The sequence below is a fragment of the Lepidothrix coronata genome, unplaced genomic scaffold, assembly GCF_001604755.1.
Source record: "Lepidothrix coronata isolate B3197 unplaced genomic scaffold, Lepidothrix_coronata-1.0 Scaffold367, whole genome shotgun sequence".
Taxonomy (NCBI): Eukaryota; Metazoa; Chordata; class Aves; order Passeriformes; family Pipridae; genus Lepidothrix; species Lepidothrix coronata.
The window spans coordinates 128,860-150,431 of record NW_016690547.1 but is presented as its reverse complement, the minus strand read 5'-3'; the positions used below and the strand labels follow the sequence as shown (position 1 = coordinate 150,431).

Below are 21,572 nucleotides of genomic sequence, written 5' to 3'. Positions count from 1 at the left end.
TGGCATCTAAACAGGAAAGTGTTGGAAGCAGAAAGCAAGCACATGGGGGAAGGGATCTGCTGCCACTCACAGGCAGTTCTGCACTGCCAGGTCACAGAATCCCACAGTGGTTTGGGTTGGGAGGGACCTCAAAGCCCATCCAGTGCCCCCCCTGCCATGGGCAGGGGCACCTTCCACTAGACCAGGTTGCTCCAAGCCCTGTCCAACCTAAGCTGGGATAGTGGAAGGTGTCCCTGCCTGTGGAAGAGGCATCTAAACAGGAAAGTGTTGGAAGCAGAAAGCAAGCACATGGGGGAAGGGATCTGCTGCCACTCACAGGCAGTTCTGCACTGCCAGGTCACAGAATCCCACAGTGGTTTGGGTTGGGAGGGACCTCAAAGCCCATCCAGTGCCACCCCTGCCATGGGCAGGGACACCTTCCACCAGCCCAGGGTGCTCCAAGCCCCGTCCAACTTGGCCTTGGGCACTTCCAGGGATCCAGGGGCAGCCACAGCTTCTCTGGGCACCCTGTGCCAGGGCCTCCCCACCCTCACAGCCAACAATTCCTTCCCAGTATCCCATCTATCCCTGCCTTCTGGCACTGGGAAGCCATTCCCTGTGTCCTGTCCCTCCATCCCTTGTCCCCAGTCCCTCTCCAGCTCTCCTGGAGCCCCTTCAGGCTCTGGGAGTTCCTCACATAAAGGATTTACCCTCATGGAGGTTAAATCTCCCTCCAAACTCACAGCTCAGTTTGTTGGGCAAATCCAGCCATCCCGAGGGCCCCTGGGAGTGATGACATTCCCCAGGGACACAGCCCTCGTGTGGCAGGAGCTGGTGGAGCTGGGGGGCTGTTCCCAGGCTGCAGTGCCATTCCTTCTCCCTCAGTCCCACTCAACAGAGCAATTAAAACAAGTGAGAAGCTCCCAGTTGCAGTCCCAGTTGCGGTTCCTCCGTGAGGTGTTTTCCCTGGGGGCAGTTCCCTGCTCTGCTGGAGCTGCAGCTCGGCCTCTCCCACTGACTCCTGGGGCAGCTTTGGAGTTCACTCCATGTGTTCTGCTCCCCTGGCACTGAATTAGCAATAGGCCTCGTGTTCTCAGGGTTGGGCACAGCTGGCACTCTTATGTCTCTCTGAGCAAGTTTTGCCCTCGGCGGAGTCGTGGAGCTCCTGGTACCAACCCTGCCAGGAATGCCTGCTGGGAGCCTGGGCACAGGGGCACTGCCAGGGTGTGAGCAGTGAAAGGGGTTTTTCTAAAAGGCTCCAGAATCGCTGCCCTGGTGCTGTTACAGCCACTCTTCCAACCCCTCCGGGCTGGGTCCCAGCAGTGCTGAGCCCTGGAGTGCTGATCCTGCTCCAGCAGCTCCTCTGCTTGTAGGAGGGGCTGGGAAGGGGCTGGAGCAGCAGGAGGGGCTGAGGGAGCTGGGGGGGCTCAGCCTGGAGAAAAGGAGGCTCAGGGGGGACCTTCTGGCTCTGCAACTCCCTGACAGGAGGGGGGAGCCGGGGGGGGTCGGGCTCTGCTGCCAGGGAACAAGGGACAGGAGGAGAGGGAACGGCCTCCAGCTGTGCCAGGGGAGGCTCCATGGGATACTGGGAAAATTGTTCATGGAAAGAGTTGTCCAGGCCTGGCACAGCTGCCCAGGGCAGTGCTGGAGTCACATCCAACCTCAGGGATTCCATGTCCCTGTGATTCCATACTGCTTTAAAGCTGCTGCTTTACCTCTGCTGAGCTTGAAACTTTGATAAAAGTTGCATTAAATTCCCCTGTCAACGGGCTCTGCAGCCACTGAGTAAGGTATTTCAGGAGTCTCCCTCCCTGAGCTGGCTCCTGTCGGGTTCTCGCTGTCAAGGTTATGTCTCTCCCCCCACATGGACCCTGCAATCAGGTTTAACTCCGTGTCTGTGCAGCGGGACAGCTGCCGGGGGATTATTGGGAAGAATGCAGGAGGCTCAAATTGAAACCTTTTATGGGGTTCATGGAATCCTAAGGTGGTTTGAATTGGAAGGGACCTTCAAACTCATCCAATGCCACCCCCTGCCATGGGCAGGGACACCTTCCACTAGCCCAGGTTGCCCCAAGCCCCATCCAGCCTGGCCTTGGACACTTCCAGGGATGGGCATTTCCCTGGTTGGTTGAGAACTTTGTATTTTCATTTATTAATTTGGCCCCTTCTCTTTGGAGTTTAGTTATGGGAGTGTTTTGTTTGGATTGAAAGCCCTGACTGGGCAGAAGTGGAGACACAGAGAACTGTGGTTTTAAAATATCCAAATTCTAGGTGGAATTTTGTCCCACAGCTTTCACACCGTCCATAAATCATCATTACCGTCTTCCTTTCGGGAAGTGAATTTTCAATGAAGTTTCAGGTGACATCATTGGCCTCGATTATAAATGAAAGAACTTTCCCTCTCGGGGAGATCCTCTAAATAGGGACCTATTTCTGCCCTCCTGCTCACTCCAGAGGCAGCTCCAGCTCTTTGGGATGCAGGTTCCCAGTGGCTCTCGGATGTTCTGCCCTGACTCCTCTCAACCCCTGGTCCAGAGCCCGGGTTCCCTGGACAGCAGGAGGCTTTGGGGGCAGGAGCTGTCTGTGTTTCAGTGGGATTGATGGCTCGGGACAGCTGTTGGAACCGGGAGCACGGGGAGCTCTGCTGGCACACGGCAGCTCCGGCCCTTGGCACCGGCACAGCCGGGAGCTGGTGCTGGGGAGGGAGGGTGGGCACGGATCCAGGGACGTGGGAGGGATGGGAAGGGTTGAAAAATCATTTCAGTAGTTGCAGTTTCTGCAGATAGAAAAACACAGAAGACAGAGCTCAAGGAGAGATTGGACAGCGCTCTCAGGGACAGGGGGGATTGTTGGGGTGTCCTGGGCAGGGCCAGGGCTTGGACTGGATGAGCCTTGGGGGTCCTTTCCAACTCAGGATATTCTGTGATTCTATGAAAAAAAACCCTCCAGAAAATCCCATTTTGTGGATCCATTCATTTCTGAGTGTGTCTTTAGCCAACATGTTTGTCCCCAGTCCCTCTCCAGCTCTCCTGGAGCCCCTTTAGGCCCTGCAAGGGGCTCTCAGGTCCTTCTGGAGCCTTCTCTTCTCCAGGGGAACCCCCCCAGCTCTCCCAGCCTGGCTCCAGAGCAGAGGGGCTCCAGCCCTCGGAGCATCTCCATGGTCTCCTCTGGACTCCCTCCAGCAGCTCCACATCCTCCTGCTGTTGGAGGCCCCAGAGCATCAGCAGCAGCATTCCCAAGCCGAGCCTTCCCGCTGGGATCTCGGCTCATCCACGTTGTGTTTTGTAGCTGTGGTTCTGTTCCCGTTGCTTTTGGCTGCTCTGCCCGTGGTTTGTCGTTCCCTGTGCTTGGTGGGAGACTTGGGGTTGGCTCAGTTTCCTTCTGTTCTGGTGGATTTGCAGCCTGGCCAAGGCTGGGGGTGGTTTCCAGAGGATCTCTGGAGATGGTCCATGTGGGAGCTTGGATAGGTCCAATCCCTTCCCAGGACTCGGAATTTTGGGTGTCTCCAGGGCTGGGATCAGTGGGATCTTTGACACCTGAAAGTGCTGCTTTTTGGTGGTTTGCAGGTAGGTCAGGATTTCATGCAGTGGTTCTCGTGCCTGGGGTTTGGAACATCTGGGTGTCTTGGAGCAACCTGGGATAGTGGAAGGTGTCTCTGGAAGGTGTCCCTGCCCATGGCAGGGGTGGAACTGGGTGGTCTTGAAGGTCCCTCCCAACCCAAACCATTCTGGGATTCTTTCCCCCAGAAGGCCCACATGGAAAATCTGCTTTGAGGTCTCCTTGGGCTTTGGTGGGAGCAGCCCAGCTCCTGCAGCCCCTCAGGCAGCTCCATCCCCATCCTGCACCCTCCTTCCCACCCATTTTCTGGACATTCTCCCCACCCCCAGCTCTGTCCCCTGGGGGTTTGTTTTGGGACCGTGCTCCGAAGGGAAGCTGAAGGGATCACTTTTCCTTTCTGTGCTCCCCGAGCTAAATATACCGAGCAGCAGCTGATCCCTGCTCCAGCAGCTGATCCCGCTCCAGCAGCTGATCCTGCTCCAGCAGCTGATCCCGCTGCGGCGGTGACCCGGTGACGGTGACACGGTGACATTGCTGCAGTCACGAGGGACCCCTGGGAGGGGACCCCAGGGGCAGGGGGCTGCCCTGCCGAAGGGCCCTTTTCCAAACGTTCCCACTGTCCGTGTTCCTGCCCCGGCTCTGGGCAGCCAAAGGCAGGAGAGCAGAGGGGCCCCAGGCCGGAGCTGACAGGACCTGGGGCGGCCTGGGCAGCACCTGCAGTGGATTTGCAGGAGCCTGGAATGTTAAAGCTGTCTTGGAGCTTGTCCCGGCCCTGTCTGATGGTAAAGCTGCAGATCTCAGAGGGCTCTCCTGTGGGTGTGATCCCACTGCACACAGAGGGGCCCGGGGGCAAAGGATCCTGCCCTGGGTGACGTGGGAGGGATGGGAATGGGAAGTTATCCTGGGAATGGGAAGTTATCCTGGGAATGGGAAGTTATCCCTTCATTTGGTTCCACCTGTTGGGCACTGGAATGTGAGTGGTTCTCCTGCTGGTGGTGATTTCACGGACTGCTTTGGGTGGGAATGGACCTCAAAGCCCATCCAGTGCCACCCCTGCCATGGGCAGGGACACCTTCCACCAGCCCAGGGTGCTCCAAGCCCCGTCCAACCTGGCCTTGGACACTTCCAGGGATGCAGGGGCAGGCGCAACTGGGATATATTTATTTAGACATATTTCTCAGTGATATTCCCTCCTCCCCTGCTGGAACATGGCATTTGTTCCAGCTTGGCTTTGAAAGGTGCAGGTCAAACCCAGTAATAATGGTTTGAATTCTTATTCCAGTGACATAAAGCTGGTTCCCTTGTGCCACTTAGGTGAATTTTTGGTGAGAGTATAATTCAAAGAAAAGTCTGGAATCCCAGAAAATGAGGTTATAATTATTTATTATACCTACTCTGTATTAAAATTAATTGAACGTATTTACTGAATATTTCCTAGCTGTTCTTCCCAGGAACTGAAGTCTCCAAGGGTACTGCAGGGAATGTTCATACCCAGTTTGGTTTGTCACTTTAGGCCAGCAGCTAAAAATATTTGACTAATGATTTTATTAGAGAGAAATACAAGTTTATGTCTATTGTTATAATATATTTATATAATAGCTTACATATATAATAATACTTTATATTTATATTTATTCATTGGGATTTCCCTTCTTCTTCTTCTTCTTCTTCTTCTTCTTCTTCTTCTTCTTCTTCTTCTTCTTCTTAAGATTTTTTTAATGCTCTTCATGTCTCTACAAGATGAACCAAAGCCTAATCCTGCTGTTTATTCCTCTCCTAGTTCTTGAGGGAGGACTTGAATTACCACGACCCAGCAGTCAAGCACAGCACCTTCCATGGAGAGGACAAGCTCATCAGTGTGGAAGATCTTTGGAAGGCCTGGAAAACATCTGAAGGTAAAAAAAAAGGCAAACAAGCAAAGAAACCCTTTCCCAACAGGGCCAAAGAGTTTGGATTTTGGATACTCTTGGAAGAGCTTCCAGAAGGAATGTGCTGCTGCTCTTCCTGCCCTGCACCAGTGCTCTCCTGGCTTCTTTTTTTTGGGGTGGATTTTCAGGATTTCCTCACTTGCAGACTCTTAATGCTGCACCTGAGCATGGCCACAAAAGTAGAAATTGTTTTGTTTCTCCACCCTAAAATGTGTGTGAAATAGGGCCAAATGCTGTCCAGTTCCAGGTTCTCTGTTAAACTCCCAGTTTCAGCTGGAATTTTAATGGAATAATTACACCCTAAATATTCAGTGGAGCTGCGTGGGAGTTTTCCTGCAGGTCGTGTTTTCCTGCAGGTTGTGTTTTCCTTCGCAGAAATTTTCTGAACCTGAAAAGCTCCTTCCTATAGTGAAGGGAAAGCAGAATAAAGTCCTGGAAGTGTCCTAAGTCCAGTCCATGTGGAAATAACTTCAGGCTGTTCCCAAATGGTGTCATTCATCCCTGGGGAGGTGGTGGAAATCCCTGGGGACGTGGGTGAGTGGTGGCCTTGGCAGTGCTGGGGGATGGTTGGACTCGGTGCTCTCCGAGGGCTTTTCCCCCTCCAGGATCCTGTGACCCCACAGCTCCCCTGGGCTGCCGTGTCCTCTGAGTCCCAGGAACACCTCCCGTAAGGAATATTTATCCCATTACCCGGCTGTTTACAGATGGCTTTGCCTGGAGTGTGTTTTAGTGTCGGCTGGCAAAGGGCAGGAATCATTAAGGGATGGAGGAGAACATCCCACGGTACTCCCCAGGTCCCTTAATTGCTGAGCTGCTCTGCTCTCTCCGGCTCCTGGCACACACGGACCTGCCACGTCCTTGGCAGGGCTGCTCTGGCATCACAGTTTCCCAGGGCTGGGCTTAGTTCCTGCTCTTGTTTTCCCATTCATCATCCCGTAGGTCTGGCTGATAAAATAAATGTCCAAAGGATGGTTTGATATCCTGGAATCACAGAAGGTTTGGGTTGGAAGAGACCTTAAAGCCCTTCCTGTTCCACCCCCTGCCATGGGCCACCCCCTCCACTAGACCAGGTTGCTCCAAGCCCCATCCAGCCTGGCCTGGAACACTTCCAGGGATATATCCAGCCTAATCTTGGAGCTTGAACTTCAGTCATAAAACCGGAATCAGGCTTGTAGGAAAGGTCTGCTCCTTCCTATGGGTGTGAGAAGGTGCTGTGAAGGGACAGGGCAGCTGTGCCCATTGCAGCTGTTTCCAAGCCTTTGCTTTTCCTCCCTTCCATTGATCCTGTTCCTGGGCACCTGTGGAAAATAAAAAGTTATTTCTGCCCCTTAATGATCCAAAAAATATAAAGGCTGTGATGCTCTTACAAGTGTTGTATCTGACAGATGAAGCCCTGGGTGAGCCACAGAAGTACCAGATCAGCCCTTTTTGGCAGGGCAGGGACCTGCTCATCTTGGCAAGTGTGCATGCTTCCAGCTTGGTTCTCAGGGATTTCTTCCCAAGATAAACACCTCTGGGGATGGCACCTTCCTTTGGAGCCTTGCTGTCTTTGCTCAGTGCTGGGCTCAGTCTGTCATCTCTCCCAGCTCCCTCGGCTTCCTCATCTCCTTCATCCCTCAGCTTTCCCTCCCAGCTCCCTTACATCTCTCCCAGCTCCCTCAGCTCCCTCTCCTCTCTCCCAGCTCCCTCACATCTCCCCCAGCTCCCTCAGCTCTCCCTCCTCTCACCCAGCTCCCTCAGTTCTCCCTCACATCTCTCCCAGCTCCCTCACATCTCCTCCAGCTCCCTCAGCTCTCTCCTCTCTCCTAACTCTCTCAGCTTCCTCTTCTCCTTCATCCCTCAGCTCTCTTGCATCTCCCCCAGCTCCCTCAGCTCTCACATCTCTCCCAGCTCCCTCAGCTCTCCCTCACATCTCTCCCAGCTCCCTCACATCTCTCCCAGCTCCCTCACATCTCCCTCATATCCCCCACATCTCTCCCAGCTCCCTCAGCTCTCCCTCTCCTCTCTCCCAGCTCCCTGAGCTTGCTGTCGGAGGTGTTGGGCTCTCTGGAGCTGGCAGGGAGATGTTTCTCATACTTGTGGGCCAAGTCACTGTTGACATTTGGGCAGAGGCCCTGTAGCTCTGCCGCCCTGGGAGCCAGAGGAAATGGGCCTTTTCCTGCCTTGGCTGCTGGAGAGGGTGTGAAGGAGATGGATGGGGGATGTGTGAGGAGCTGACTGTCAGCAGGAGGGGATTCCCAGCCCAGCCTTGCTGCAGCCTGGGGAGGTGCTGCAGGAGCCCAGCCCGTCTGAGCAAGGACAGAGGTTGATAAATTATTAAAAAGGCCCCTCTGTCCTAAAAAAACATGTGTTGCATGATGTGCCCCAGGCCAGGTTGGACGGGGCTTGGAGCAACCTGGGCTGGAGAAAGGTGTCCTTGCCCATGGCAGGGGCTGGCTCTAAGATCCCTCCCAACCCAAACCATTGTGTCATTCCATGATTCTGTGATCCCAGGGGATCCTTCCTCACTGCAGGGGGTTGTCTTTGAACTCTGCAGGGATTTTTCCCTCGCAGGGGGTGGTGGGTTGGGGAGTGTCTGGTGAAGCTCTGCTGTTGCTGGTGGGTGATTTTGGGGGCTGAGGACCCCTGATAAGCTGTTTGCCTGTCCTGTGCCTCTCCTCAGTGTATAACTGGACGGTGGACGAGGTGGTTCAGTGGCTCATCACCTACGTGGAGCTGCCCCAGTACGAGGAGACCTTCCGAAAGCTGCAGCTGAGCGGCCACGCCATGCCCAGGTCAGTGCCCTCCGTGTCCCCGGGAGCCTCTGGGGCGTGTGCCAGGGGCAAAACAGATCCCAGGCAGCTCCTGACTTCACATGTAATTCCTTGGCATGGGCAGAGCAAAGTCTCATTCCTGTTCTGCTCCATTTTTGAGAGAAAAGAGGGGAAATCTGGGTTAGATATTGGGAAGAAATTCTCCCCTGTGAGGGTGGGGAGGCCCTGGCACAGGTTGCCCAGAGAAGCTGTGGCTGCCCCATCCCAAAAGTGTCCAAGGCCAGATTAGATGGGGCTTGGAGCAACCTGGGCTGGTGGAAGGTGTCCCTGCCCATGGCAGGGGGTAGCACTGGATGGGCTTTGAGGTCTCTTCCAACCCAAATCATTCCATAATGCCAGGATAAGAGAAACACTGGCTGTGAGTTGGCCTAAACTTGCAACAGTTTTGAAAAACCTCAGTGCAGCTTTGTGGGAAAGGTTCTTGTCACTGAAAAAGGGACTTTTAAACTGACTGGGGAGGAGGGATTAACTGAGAATAAATCCCAGTTAAGTGGGAATAAAACAAGGAGGTTTTTGAGGCAGCACATGGTGTGTCCACATTTCTTCCGAGTGAGAAGTGTAGTTTGTGGTGTGTGACACAGGATGGCAAAAGCAGTGGAGACTTGGTGAAAAAACAACTATTACTGATTGGTAGGACACCAGAAGATGGGTTTTGATGGGAAATCAGTCCCTCAGGCTGTCAGGATTAATGAAATAGGCCTGGCCTTGGTTTTCCCTGCTCTCTCCATTCCCAAAGACGCTGCTGTAAACCCTGTCCTAGAGACACCCTGGGTCAGAGACACCAACACTGGGGGATTTCCTTTGTGCTGATAGCAGGGAGCTCTCATGTCCTGCTCCCCTGGTCTCCCTGTTCCTGCTCCTGGTCAGCTGTGAACCCCAGTGACTGCTGCTCTGCTCTCCCCCGTGCAGGCTGGCAGTGAACAATGCCACCATGATGGGCACTGTGCTCAAGATGACCGACCGCAGCCACCGGCAGAAGCTGCAGCTCAAGGCCCTGGACACGGTGCTCTTCGGGCCCCCTCTCCGTGAGTACCCCAGTTCCAGGGCATGGCATCTTGGAGGTTGGAAAAGACCCCCCAGGCCATCAGGTTCTGGGGCTGTCGATCCCGAGGATCTGTGTCTGCTCAGATGAAACAGGCCTGGGTGACCCAAACTGCCTCACCCCGGGAAATCGTCCCAGTGCAACTCCCTGGAACAGGAGCAGGTTGTCTCTGGATTTGTGGGAGCAGCTCTGCAGCTCAGAGGCATCCTGGGCTGGCATTCCCATCTCTGGGAGCTGCTCCCAGACCTACCTTCTTGCTGGGATCTCTGTGTCCGTAGGGTGAAACCTTCCCGTCTGTCTGTCCTTCCTGTGGTGCTGATGGTGGGGGGGGTTGAGGGGCTGGAGAGCAGCGGCCCTGCCTGTTCCCAGGGGAGCTGCTGCCATTCCTGGGGTGTCCTGGGGCTCTGTCGGTGACTCAGGCTGTGGATGAGCTGCCTCTGGAGCAGGGAGGGAGCAGCAGGCTGGGTTCAGGGTGGCTGACACCAGGAGCTGCTTTGAAGCTCATTCCAGGCTCAGTTGGATCTCAAGCCCTCTGATGCCTATCTGGGTGTGCTCAGGGTGCTCCCTTTGCGTCCCTTCCCTTTGGCTCTTGTCTGCTCCCAGTTCAAGGTGCTTTTGTCTCCCTCCCTCCCTGTCATTGCTTTCCCATGGGCTTTGGGTGCTCTGGGGAGGTGCTCAGGGCCCAGCTCTGTGCAGGCAAGGGGGATTTTAGGGCAGGCTGTGCTGCCTGTGCATGATTTGAGTTCTCCCTACACGGAATTCCTCTTCCCCTTTTACTTGTCCTGTGTCCCCAGTGCAGGAGGTTTGAAATGAGGGTGACAGGGTGCAAATGGGGTGAAATGGCCCAGGAACTCCCTGAGCTGGGGTTGCTGAGGGCTGGAGTTTGTACTGCTGAAAACACCACTTGGTGTTCCTCTGTTCTTTAAGTGGCTTTTTAAGCATCAATTAAAGAATCCCAGACTGGTTTGGGTGGGAAGGGACCTCAAAGCCCACCCAGTGCCACCCCCTGCCATGGGCAGGGACACCTTCCCCTATCCCAGGTTGCTCCAAGCCCTGTCCAACAGCAGCTCCAGCCCAGCGACTCCTGTGGGGTGGAATTTCCCTGGCAGTTCCTGGTGCCCTGTAAATGGCCAAGTGAATGGCTTGTAATGGGTTGAGATTAATGGCTGTTCTCCCTGTCTGAGCTGTTCGTTCTGCCCTGCGGCTCCTTTGGCTCTGGAATGAGCCTCCCTGGGTCACGGGGATGAAAGTGTGCAGTGACCTGTCCCAGTGTCCTGGTCAGGCTGGGAACAGCCTGGGGCTGGGACAGACCTGGGAGCCCTGGGCCTGGAAGTGTTCCAGGCCAGCTTGGAGCAACCTGGGCTGGTGGAAGGTGTCCCTGCCCATGGCAGGGGTGGCACTGGGTGGGCTTTCAGGTCCCTCCCAGTCCAGAGCAGTGTGGGATTCCGTGACTCTGTATGGATCAGGTGTGTGAGCAGGGGAAATCTGCAGCTGAAGTAGAGATTTAACCCTTTCTAGAAGGTAAAATTTCCTGGTTTCTGGTCACCTGAATGGCTTGGTCTCCAGTCACAGCTCGAGGCTGTTTATCTAGAGCAGTTCCTTCAGGAATGGATTGCAAAACTCCTTTCACCAGCCACTGGCAGACTTGGGAAGTGCTGGGTGACCTTTTGGGCTGCAGGAGCTGCGTTGTCCCTGGGGATTGGGATTACAGCACATGGACACAGCATGTCCTACATTGTCCCTGGGGATTGGGATTGCAGCACAGGGGGACACACAGGGTGTCCTGCATTGTCCCTGGGGATTGGGATTGGGATTGCAGCACAGGGACACAGGGTGTCCTGCATTGTCCCTGGGGATTGGGATTACAGCACATGGACACAGCATGTCCTACATTGTCCCTGGGGATTGGGATTACAGCACAGGGGGACACACAGGGTGTCCTGCATTGTCCCTGGGGATTGGGATTGCAGCACAGGGACACAGGGTGTCCCGCTGCTGGGGGAAGCCTTTCCCACCCCAGGGCTGCAGAGTTTCTACTCTGGTGTCTCCTGTGGCTCGTGGCAGAGGTTCAGCCAGCAGCAGTTTTCCATCCTGGCCCATTTCCATGTGGATCCACAGGCTCCTGGATTCTGCTGCCAGACTCCAGGCATGCCCTTTCCTAAGGCAAACAGGTCTGACCACTCCAGCTCTGTAATTAACCCAGGTGCAGGGAGTGTGGTGCAATTATGATCTGAGCAAGATGAAGTGATTGCTCCTTCTGTGTCTGTCCCTTTGGTGTCCTGAATTCCTGTTCAGGAATTCATCCAGCACAAAATAGGACAACTTCAGGTGAAATGTGGAATCCCAGATTGGTTTGGATTGGGAGAAACCATAAAGATCATCCAGTGCCACCCTTGCCATGGGCAGGGACACCTTCCACCAGCCCAGGTTGCTCCAAGCCCTGTCCAACCTGGCCTTGGACACTTCCAGGGATGGGAGAGGGGAGGGAAAACAGGAAAAACAGGGGAATAGGAGAGGGGAATTTCAGGAAACAAGCAGTAAAATTCAGAACAATGGATATTTTTGGTGAAAAGTGAAGTTAGATTTTGGTTTTTTCTAACCCTGAAGTGATGGAGACCGAGACATTTGTCTCCTCACAGATGGCTCAATGCACCTTGGTGGCAGAGTTTGAGGTTCAGAGACAAACAGGATGTTGTGCACTGGGTTATCCATCCAGGATGGCATCCATCCATCCCTCTATCCATCCATCCATCCCTCCATCCATCCATCCATCCACCCTTCATCCATCCCTCCATCCCTCTATCCCTCCATCCCTCTATCCCTCCATCCCTCCATCCATCCATCCACCATCCATCCATCCCTCCATCCATCCACCATCCATCCAGGGACTTGTCCTGGCCACCTCTCTGAAGGCCAGTGAGTGGCACTTGTGTGGTGCCCGTGGGGTTTCAGGGGAGGTTTCCATGGACATCCCACGACAGGGGTCCCCCAGGTGGGGTTTGTTCCACAGATGGGCACAAGCCATGGATGCTTGTCCATATTCTGTGATATGATTCTGTTTGGGAACTGGGGAGAAGTTCCTGGCTGTGAGGGTGGTGAGGCCTTGGCACAGGTTGCCCAGGTAAGTTATGGATACCCCATCCCTGGAAGTGTCCAAGGCCAGCATGGACAGGACTTGGAGCAACTGCTGGAACCAATTCCTTTCCCTGCACTGTATTACACGTGTTTTTGACAAGTCCTTTGAGCCCAGCTGAATCATTATTTGTTTAAAGCAGGAGGATTTCCTAAGCAAACAGCAGCTGAATTTATTGCCCTGAGATTCACCATCCATCCCAAATATTTACAGTTCCCTGGATGGGGTTTGGAGTACCTGCACCTCAGCTGGAAGGCAGCCCTGGCCCTTCCATGGGCTTCCCAGGGTCTGGCACTGTTATCCCATGGTTTGTTCACTCCGTGTGCCAGGGGTGCCTGGGCATTCATATGGAGCTTCAGGGCTGGGATCTCTGAGAGGAGGGACAGCTGTGACCCTACAAAGGCAGGAGCAGGGAATCTGAGCAGCCTGGCTGCTCTTATGGCCAGGGGAAATCAGGACATCTCTTTCTTTCCACAGTTACCTTGGGGGTTCACTGGCAAATAAAAGTGTTTTAAGGAGTCAAGAAAGGGCTGGGGCTGGATATCAACAGGCAATCCCAGACTGGTTTGGGTTGGGAGAGACCCTAAATCCCATCCAGTGCCACCCCTGCCATGGGCAGGGACACCTTCCACCAGCCCAGGTTGCTCCAAGCCCCGTCCAACCTGGCCTTGGACACTTCCAGGGATGCAGGGACAGCCACAGCTTCTCTGGGCAACCTGGGCCAGGGCCTCCTCACCTTCACAGGGAGGGATTTCTTCCCAATATCCCATCTAACCCTGCCCTCTGGCAGTGGGAAGCCATTCCCTGTGTCCTGTCCCTCCCTCCCTTGTCCCCTGTCCCTCTCCAGCTCTCCTGAAGCCCCTTTAGGCCCTGCAAGGGGCTCTCAGCTCTCCCTGGAGCCTTCTCTTCTCCAGGTGAACTCCCCCAGCTCTCCCAGCCTGGCTCCAGAGCAGAGGGGCTCCAGCCCTTGGAGCATCTCCATTTTACCACCCTCACTGTACAAGTTTTTCTCTGATATCTAATCCAAATTGTCCCTCCTGCAGTTTCAAACCTTCACCCCTTTTTGATCCTTTTACCTTCCTCAAGCACAAAGCCAAGGCAGAGCTGCAAACCCCACAGGACATTGTCTTGCAGTCGAGTGGAACAACCACAGTCTTTAGTAAAACTGTGCCTGTTCTCCCTTCTTTCCCCCAGAAAAAGGGAAGAAAAGAGGTAGAGGAGTCAGTCTTCCGTGGGGCACTTTCCCTTCTCCTGCAGCCTGTGCAGGTGTAATGTGTGCCTGGTGTGCCTGGTGCTGGGTGACAGTGCAGGAGCAGCCGAGGCCACACGGGAGCAGAACAGGCTGTGAACAGACTGTGCCAACCAGGGCTGAGGGACAAACCCAGGGGGAATGAAGTCACAGTAAACTGGACAAGAACAATCTGAGCCTGGGCTGGGAACGGCCCCACGGCCATCGGCCTCTGGCACAGGGTGGGAGGTGCAGCAGGGCAGGAGCTGAAGTTACAGAAAGTCCTGGTACAACAAGTCCAGAGGCAGCAACTCTGACCTGCAGAGCTGCCTCCAGCCCTGGGATCCAACAGCAGAAGGATGTGGAGCTGCTGGAGGAGTCCAGAGGAGGCCATGGAGATGTTCCAGGGCTGGAGCCCCTCTGCTCTGGAGCCAGGCTGGGAGAGCTGGGGGGGTTCACCTGGAGAAGAGAAGACTCCAGGGAGAGCTGAGAGCCCCTTGCAGGGCCTAAAGGGGCTTCAGGAGAGCTGGAGAGGGACTGGGGACAAGGGATGGAGGGACAGGACAAGGGGGAATGGCTTCCCACTGCCAGAGGGCAGGGTTAGATGGGATATTGGGAAGGAATTCCTGGCTGGGAGGGTGGGAGGCCCTGGCCCAGGTTGCCCAGAGAAGCTGTGGCTGCCCCTGGATGCCTGGAAGTGTCCAAGGCCAGGTTGGACGGGGCTTGGAGCAACCTGGGCTGGTGGAAGGTGTCCCTGCCCATGGCAGGGGTGGCACTGGGTGGGCTTTAAAGTCCCTCCCAACCCAAACCAGCCTGGGATTCCGTGGTTCTACATTTACATCCCAGCTGAGTTTTCCTTGGTTTCCTTACCCGCTCGCCTCGAGCCAGAGCTGATGCAGGGGAGGGATGTCCCGAGTGCTGACAGGCCGGATCCAAGCGTGGTTGGTGCTGGCACTGGGAGCAGGAGGTGACTCAGGGCGGGTGGGGCTGGCAGGGGCTGCTCTGGGCAGCACTGGGCGTGCTGAGCCGCGGGCTGGGGGCGGCTGTGCCGGCAGGGAAGGGGAGCGACCCCAGGGGTGGGACACAAAGCACCTGGACACGTCACCCCCACGGGCCTCCAGAGGGGAAGGGAAAGGATTCAAGATCTCAGACCTGCAGCGACTTGCCAGGATGTGCTGCTTAGGAAGAGGATGTTGTGATAATCCATCCGGGACGGGACGCGGGCCCGGCGCTCTCCGTGTTTATTTCTCCGGGGTTGGATTTACTCGGGAATGGGTTCACAGTGATGGGACTCTCAGGTGATGGGTCACACCTGGTGTCCACCACGAGGGAGATGGTGCTTGGGTGTCTGCTGGGCACGTGGGGACAGGTCCTGTCCCTCTCCCCCCGCAGGGAAAGCCCCTCCATCCCAGGCACCACTGTCCCCTCGGGGGTCAATCCAGTGTGGGGCTGCTGGGCAGCCCCCGAGCCCTGGAGTTCCATGGTGTGCTTTACATCCCTCTTCAGGTTTCCACCTCCCAGGGCCCCTTCCCTGTTCCCCCAGCTCTGCCAGTGTGACACACACATTTTAGTGATCAGAGAAGGGTTTGGCTCTGGAGGGACCTTAAAGTCCATTTGATCCAATCTCCTTGCCATGGGCAGGGACACCTTCCACCAGCCCAGGGTGCTCCAAGCCCCGTCCAACCTGGCCTTGGACACTTCCAGGGATGCAGGGGCAGCCACAGCTTCTCTGGGCAACCTGGGCCGGGGCCTGCCCACCCTCACAGGGAGGAATTCTTTCCCAGTATCTGGAGTGAGTCTCCCCTCGTTGGGTTTAAAACCAGCGAATACTGAACGTTGAGTCAGAGCTCACGTGACTGAGCTGCTCTTTGCTTTGTGGCCTTCTCAGCACACACTTGGGTGAGGATTCGACAAATAGTTACAGGGAAAAAAAGTCTGCTTGTCTCTGTTGAGCTTTGTGTGGCACTTAAGCCCCCTCTTATTTCCTCTCCTTCCCTCACATGCGTCCACACCTTTTTTTTGAAGCAACTGTTGAAAAGGGGAGTTTCCACACTGTGTTGTGACTCTGTAGAAAGTTTGGCAACTTGGCAGTTTGATACTTGCGCTGCCCCAGCAGCTCTGGGACCACAGCTGTGTTCCTTCAGTTTATTCTTTCAAATTATTTCCTTCTTGGCTCTTACTGACCTTGCTTATCCTTGTACTGAGTGTTGCCTGTGCTGCCCCAGGAGAGCACAGCTCTTCAGGGGGTTCCTGTGTGGAGTCCCTGCTGTACCAGCTATTGCCAGGCAAATCAGAGCTGTAAGATTTGGAATTTCACCTTCTTTTCTTTGTGTGTGTCTCCAAACTGAATGAATGGTGTGAACCCTCTGGTGTTCCCCTCAGACACCAAAGCAGCTCCTTCCCTTTCTGAGTCCTGAATTCTTTCTAGAGCTGTCCCGAGTTCTCCTGTCCCGCTCCGGTGCAGTCGAAGGATTTGGGAGTTAGTCCTGGAGTTCAGGAGTGTCTCTGGTCTCTTCCAGTGACCCGACACAACCACCTGAAGGATTTCATGCTGGTGGTGTCCATCGTCATCGGGGTGGGCGGCTGCTGGTTCGCCTACATCCAGAACCGCTACTCCAAGGAGCACATGAAGAAGATGATGAAGGACCTGGAGGGTCTCCACAGAGCTGAGCAGTCTCTCCACGACCTTCAGGAGCGGTAGGTTCTGTGTGTCCACCCAGCTGGAGCTCTCAGCTGTCACTTCTTCCCGCAAGGTCCTTATTCCTTTAGATTCCAGGAAGTACTGGTTTTAGCTGTTGTGGTGCCTCACACCAGAGTCAGTCCATTCCTGAGGGACCTGCAGAAGCTGCCAGCAGCCTCCAGAGCTCGGATGGGTGCTGGGCTCCTGCAGGGGTTCACTTCCTAGGCTGTGTTTGAAGGTGTGTGTGCTCACCTGGCCTGTTCCTCCACGGAGTCAGAGAACCATGGAATGGTTTGGGTTGGGAAGGACCTTAAAGCTCATCCAGAGACACCTTCCACCAGCCCAGGTTGCTCCAAGCCCTGTTCAACCTGGCCTTGAACTCTTCAGGGATGGGGCAGCCACAGCTTCTCTGGGCAACCTGTGCCAGGGCCTCCCCACCCTCCCAGCCAGGAATTCCTTCCCAATATCCCATCTCATCCTGCCCTCTGGTGGTTCCCCTTTGTCCTGTCTCTCCATCCCTTGTTCCCAGTCCCTCTCCAGCTCTCCTGGAGCCCCTTTAGGCCCTGGAAGGGGCTCTGAGGTCTCCTCAGCTGGAGGCAGCTCTGCAGGGGCATCTCACCTGGGCAGGGCAGAGGGGCAAAATCCCCCCGGCTGCTCCCCCCTGAGTGAGCAGGAGGGACCTGCAGGGGCTCCTCTCCCAACCCCGTCACTCCTTGGTTTGGATCATCCTCCCGTTTCTGGGACAGAGAAGAGCCTTCACCCCTGGGGATGACAAACCTGAGGGGTCTTTTGGCAGCAAGATATTTTAGGGGCAGATTTAGCAAATAGCAGAGGGCGACAGTCTGGGGCTGGAGCTGCTTCCCAGGAGGTTTGAGTGTAGTTTTGGAGGATAAACCTTGATTTGACTGCCACATAAGGTGATGGTCATGTTCCCAGTGAAACATTGAGCCTGATCCCAGATACCATCCTGGCCAGTCATGGGGGGGCAATGAGTGACCTGTGCAAGCCCCAGGATCCCAAGGATGTCCAGCTGGAGACCTGCAGACAGCCCAGTGTTTGGAATGTGTACCCCCAGCCTGGTTCCTTGCCTGTGTGCTCAGGACATCCTCAGGGAATTGTCCCACCCGTGAGTGCTGCTGGAAAAGTTCCTCCTCCTCCAGTGTGGTGGCACCAGTTGTGTGTGTGAGGAGAGCAGACACCTGAGAGCACCCAGGGGGTGATGCCACACTGGGGTGGTGCCACCACAGGGTGTGACCTGATTTTCAACCTGCAGACAAAGTGCATTTCCCCTCTGCCAGCTCCAATCCACAGCTGGTTCCACAGGGACTCCAGGAGTTACAGGTTGGAAACACTCCCAAAGAAAGATTGGTTTATTTTTCCTGCATCCAGAAGGACACGGGAATGCCTTGTCCATGTCCTGCAGCAGCAGCGCTGTGTCCAGGCCAGGAGGCCTCAGTGGTGTCACCTCAGAGCTCCAGACTCCGAGGGGCTGCGGGGAATGTGCCCGTGGGAACGACCTTGGGAGCCTCGTAAACAAGGAGCTGTTCCTGGGAAGTTCTTAACTTCCTGTAGGAAGAAACACAAAACCACTCGTGCCCAGCTTAGCTGGAGCCTGAAGCCTTAAGCCAGAGCAGCTGGGAGGGCTCGTCCTCCACCCGGGGCACCGAGCTCAAGGGGTGGGAGGTGAACTGGGGACCTGGTGAGGCCCCTTGAGGGGAAATACTTCAAATACTCCTTCAGTTCCTCACTCCTTAGCCCCAGCAAGGTTCAGTTGTGGTCCTCAGCCGCTGTGGGAACATCAGACTCTGGGCAGTACCAGTTCTGCTGGACCTGTGGAGAAGTCGTGCTGAAGTTCTGCTCAGAAGCTTCTTTTCCAGAGCCTGAAGGCCCCTCCTTCCCTGGCTGAGTGAAGCTCAGTGCTGAGCAGAGCTCAGGAAGGCTCAGGGTGCTGAGCCTGGTGCTGTGATTTGCTGAACAGCTCAGAAATGCTCTTGAGGAGATGGGAATGTTGATACAAAAGCCTGTTTTTTATTCGTCTTCCAAACACCTTTGAGAACATCCTTCAGCAGTGACACTTCCCAGTCCATTAAATGACTCATGATGTCTTGGCACATCCCACTGATGCCTGAACGTGTGGGAAGGGCTGTGTTGAAGATGTGTGGATTGCATGGAAAATCAGCACCTGGATTGTGAGCCCTCAAGGGACCCAGAGCAGCTGTGGCTGCCCCTGCATCCCTGGAAGTGTCCAAGGCCAGGCTGGACGGGGCTTGGAGCAACCTGGGCTGGTGGAAGGTGTCCCTGCCCATGGCAGGGATGGCACTGGAGGGGCTTTGAGGTCCCTCCCAACCCAAAGCACTCTGTGATTCCGTGACTGAGGGACAGATGACACGGGTGTCATCATGGGAGGCTGCTCTGGGCCCCCCAGCCAGGATGGCAACTCCAAGAATTCTTGTTTAAGGATCTGAGGGACACCTCCAACCTAACCACTCTGTCCCGGGGGGGAGCTCAACTGGCTGGGTGTCACCTGGGAACACCACACAGCTGGGACAGGTCCAGGAGATTCCTAAAACACCTGGATGACACCTTCCTGGTACAGGGACTTGGGGAGCTGCCCTGGAGAGGGGCCCTTTGGTATTCAAGGCTTGTTGCAGAGAGGGTCTGATGGGTGAGAAGGTGGTTGGGGATCATCTTGGGCCATAGAACCATTGAGTTTCACATCTCTGGGGCTGCCAGGACCTGTCTGGCTCCCGAGATGGACCAGGCACAGTTAGAAAATCAGCCTCTGTTATTAACAATTCAGTAGAATCCTAAAAATCACCAGGGGTGGGAGAGACTGACAGGGTCCATGGCAGAGCTGCCCCATGTGGCTCCCTGGGGACACCACACAGGCTCTGGGCTGGGCCTGGAGCAGGGACTAAACCTAATCCTGACCCTAAACCTAATCCTGACCCTAATCCTAATCCAGGGCCAGCAGAACAGCCTGGGCAGAGCCCACCTGGCACGGGAGGGACAATTCCTGGGATAGTCACTGGTCACTGAGGGCCTGGGCCTCCAGCTGGGGAGGGGCAGGTCAGGTTTGGGCAGGGGCTGGCAGGGCTGGCATGAGGAAAAATCAGAACTTCCAGGCAAGAATAAGACGTGTCCGAATTTGAAGGCCTTTGGGAGGGGAACAGGGAGCCACCCCCTCTGGGTGGTCAGACCTGCTCAGATCTGCCCCTCCTCTGCTTTATTGAAGTTTTCACTTCTGGAAAACGCCGAAAACTCAACTTAATTTGAGGCTTGTTAAAGGGAATTTGGATGTGCTCTGGAAAATGAAGAAAACGCGTCCTGAGCATTCAATAAATGAGCAAAGCTGAGCAGCTGACAATTTAATTTCCTCCCGAACGCTTTGTCCTTGCCCCTCCAGGTGTGTGTTGCCGTGAGCACGGGGCAGATGAGGGCAGGGCTGGGCAGATGAGGGCAGGGCAGGGCTGTGGGGGCAGCGGGGGCTCCTTGCCCTTGGCCGCAGAGCCCAGCCCAGCCCCGTCCCTGTGTGTGTTCCAGGCTGCAGAAGGCGCAGGAGGAGCATCGCTCCGTGGAGGTGGAGAAGGTGCACCTGGAGAAGAAGCTGCAGGACGAGATCAGCATGGCCAAGCAGGAGGCCCACCGGCTGCGGGAGCTGCGCGAGGGCACCGAGAACGAGCTCAGCCGGCAGAAATACGCGGAGCAGGAGCTGGAGCAGGTGAGGGGGCACGGGGGATGTGCTGCCACTGGGGGGGTGTCAGCCAGGGCAGCAGGGCCTTCTTCCCTCAGAGAAATCAGGGGACTGAATGTTCAGGTTGGCACCACGTGGCATCCCTTGCCCTGGAGCTGCACCCTCTGGGAATTCTGCCTCTCCAAACCATAAGGTCTTTCTCTTTTTGTATCCGTGGTTTTAGGAGAGATTTAGAAGGAGTTTGGTTGTGCTTTCCGTGCTTTCTTGTGCGTCAGGGAAGTGTATAAAGTTTGGGTTGGGAAAGCCCTTGGAGACCGTGGAGTCCAACCATCCCCCAGCCCTGCCAAGGCCACCACTGACCATGTCCCCAAGTGCCACATGGACATGGCTGTTAAATCCTCACAGGGATGGGGACTCCACCACCTCCCTGGACAGCCCTCTCCATGGAGAAATTTTCCCAATATCCAACCTAAACCTCCCCAAACCTACAAGAAAGTCCAAACCCACAGTTCCAGGAGCTGTTTCCTGTCTCACCTGAGGGACATTTCCTACCTGACTTTAAGCTCCAGATCAGTGTAAAGTGAAGCTGCATGAGCCAGGACTGCAGGAGCCAGGCAAGGTCCTTGGTTGTTCTGAGGCAGTTGGCACATCCTCCTGACTGTGCCCAAGCTTTTTTGCTACCATGGAGGATGGGGAAGAAAACGAGGCAAGAATCCAGGGTTTCCACTGGCAAGGGAGGACCAAGTGTCCCGGGAGCCGTGGGGCAGGGCAGCCAGGTGTGCCAACAGCAAATTCCCTTCCTGCCTGGAGCAGCAACAGCCCAGAGACCTGAAGGTGACTGTTTCCAGCCTTGCTCTCCTGATCCAACATCCTTCCTCCCTCCTAAGTGGCTGTCCAGCCTCTCCACGAGGTCTCTGAGCTCCATTTCAGGACAGGCACTGGGATGTCCGTCCTGACATGAACAGGAACTGGGTCCCTGTGTTTTGGACCACCAGACAGGGCTGGGTGGGCTCAGGTACCCCCAGCCCTCGTTCCCAGCCAGCTCCCAGCTCTGGAGCAGCCCAGGTGCCCCTGCCAGCTCCCCTCATTCCCAGTGCAGGAGCTGACGTGCCTCTGTTGTTCCGCAGTGTCCGTCGGGAGGGCGGCGGGGTGAGTACGGAGTGTCCCCCTGACCCACCGTGTGATGTAACCCCAGCACCACCCAGCAGCCCCAGGACACACCTGGCATTAACCAGCCACCCCCACTGACCCCACAGCTCCTCCCGGGTCCCCATATTCCCTGATCCCAGGGAATATTGGCCAGGACCTTCCACTGCCCCAGGTGGTTCCTGTCACTGAAGTGAAACATCCCACACACCCTGCTGGAGTCGTGTTCCTGGGATGTCCATCCAACCCTCTCCTTGCTGGGTCACCCTCCCCCAGACCATGACCCCAGTGGGGCTGCAGACCTGGAGGACATTGAGAGCATCACAGAATGGAATCCCAGGCTGGTTTGGGTTGGAAGGGACCTCAAAGCC

At 55.6% G+C, this 21,572-nt stretch overlaps 1 protein-coding gene across 3 annotated transcripts in view; it reads left to right on the top strand.

The window, feature by feature from the left end:
• The window catches only part of STIM1 (stromal interaction molecule 1), a 70,745-nt gene that overhangs the window by 27,347 nt on the left and 21,826 nt on the right, over nt 1-21,572 (top strand). For all 3 annotated transcript variants that reach the window (XM_017838891.1, XM_017838892.1, XM_017838893.1), the window contains exons 3-7: nt 5,318-5,432; nt 8,128-8,239; nt 9,188-9,303; nt 16,201-16,378; nt 19,905-20,082. In XM_017838891.1, coding sequence (XP_017694380.1) covers nt 5,318-5,432; nt 8,128-8,239; nt 9,188-9,303; nt 16,201-16,378; nt 19,905-20,082 — 699 coding nt within the window. The remainder of the gene's footprint in view (nt 1-5,317; nt 5,433-8,127; nt 8,240-9,187; nt 9,304-16,200; nt 16,379-19,904; nt 20,083-21,572) is intronic.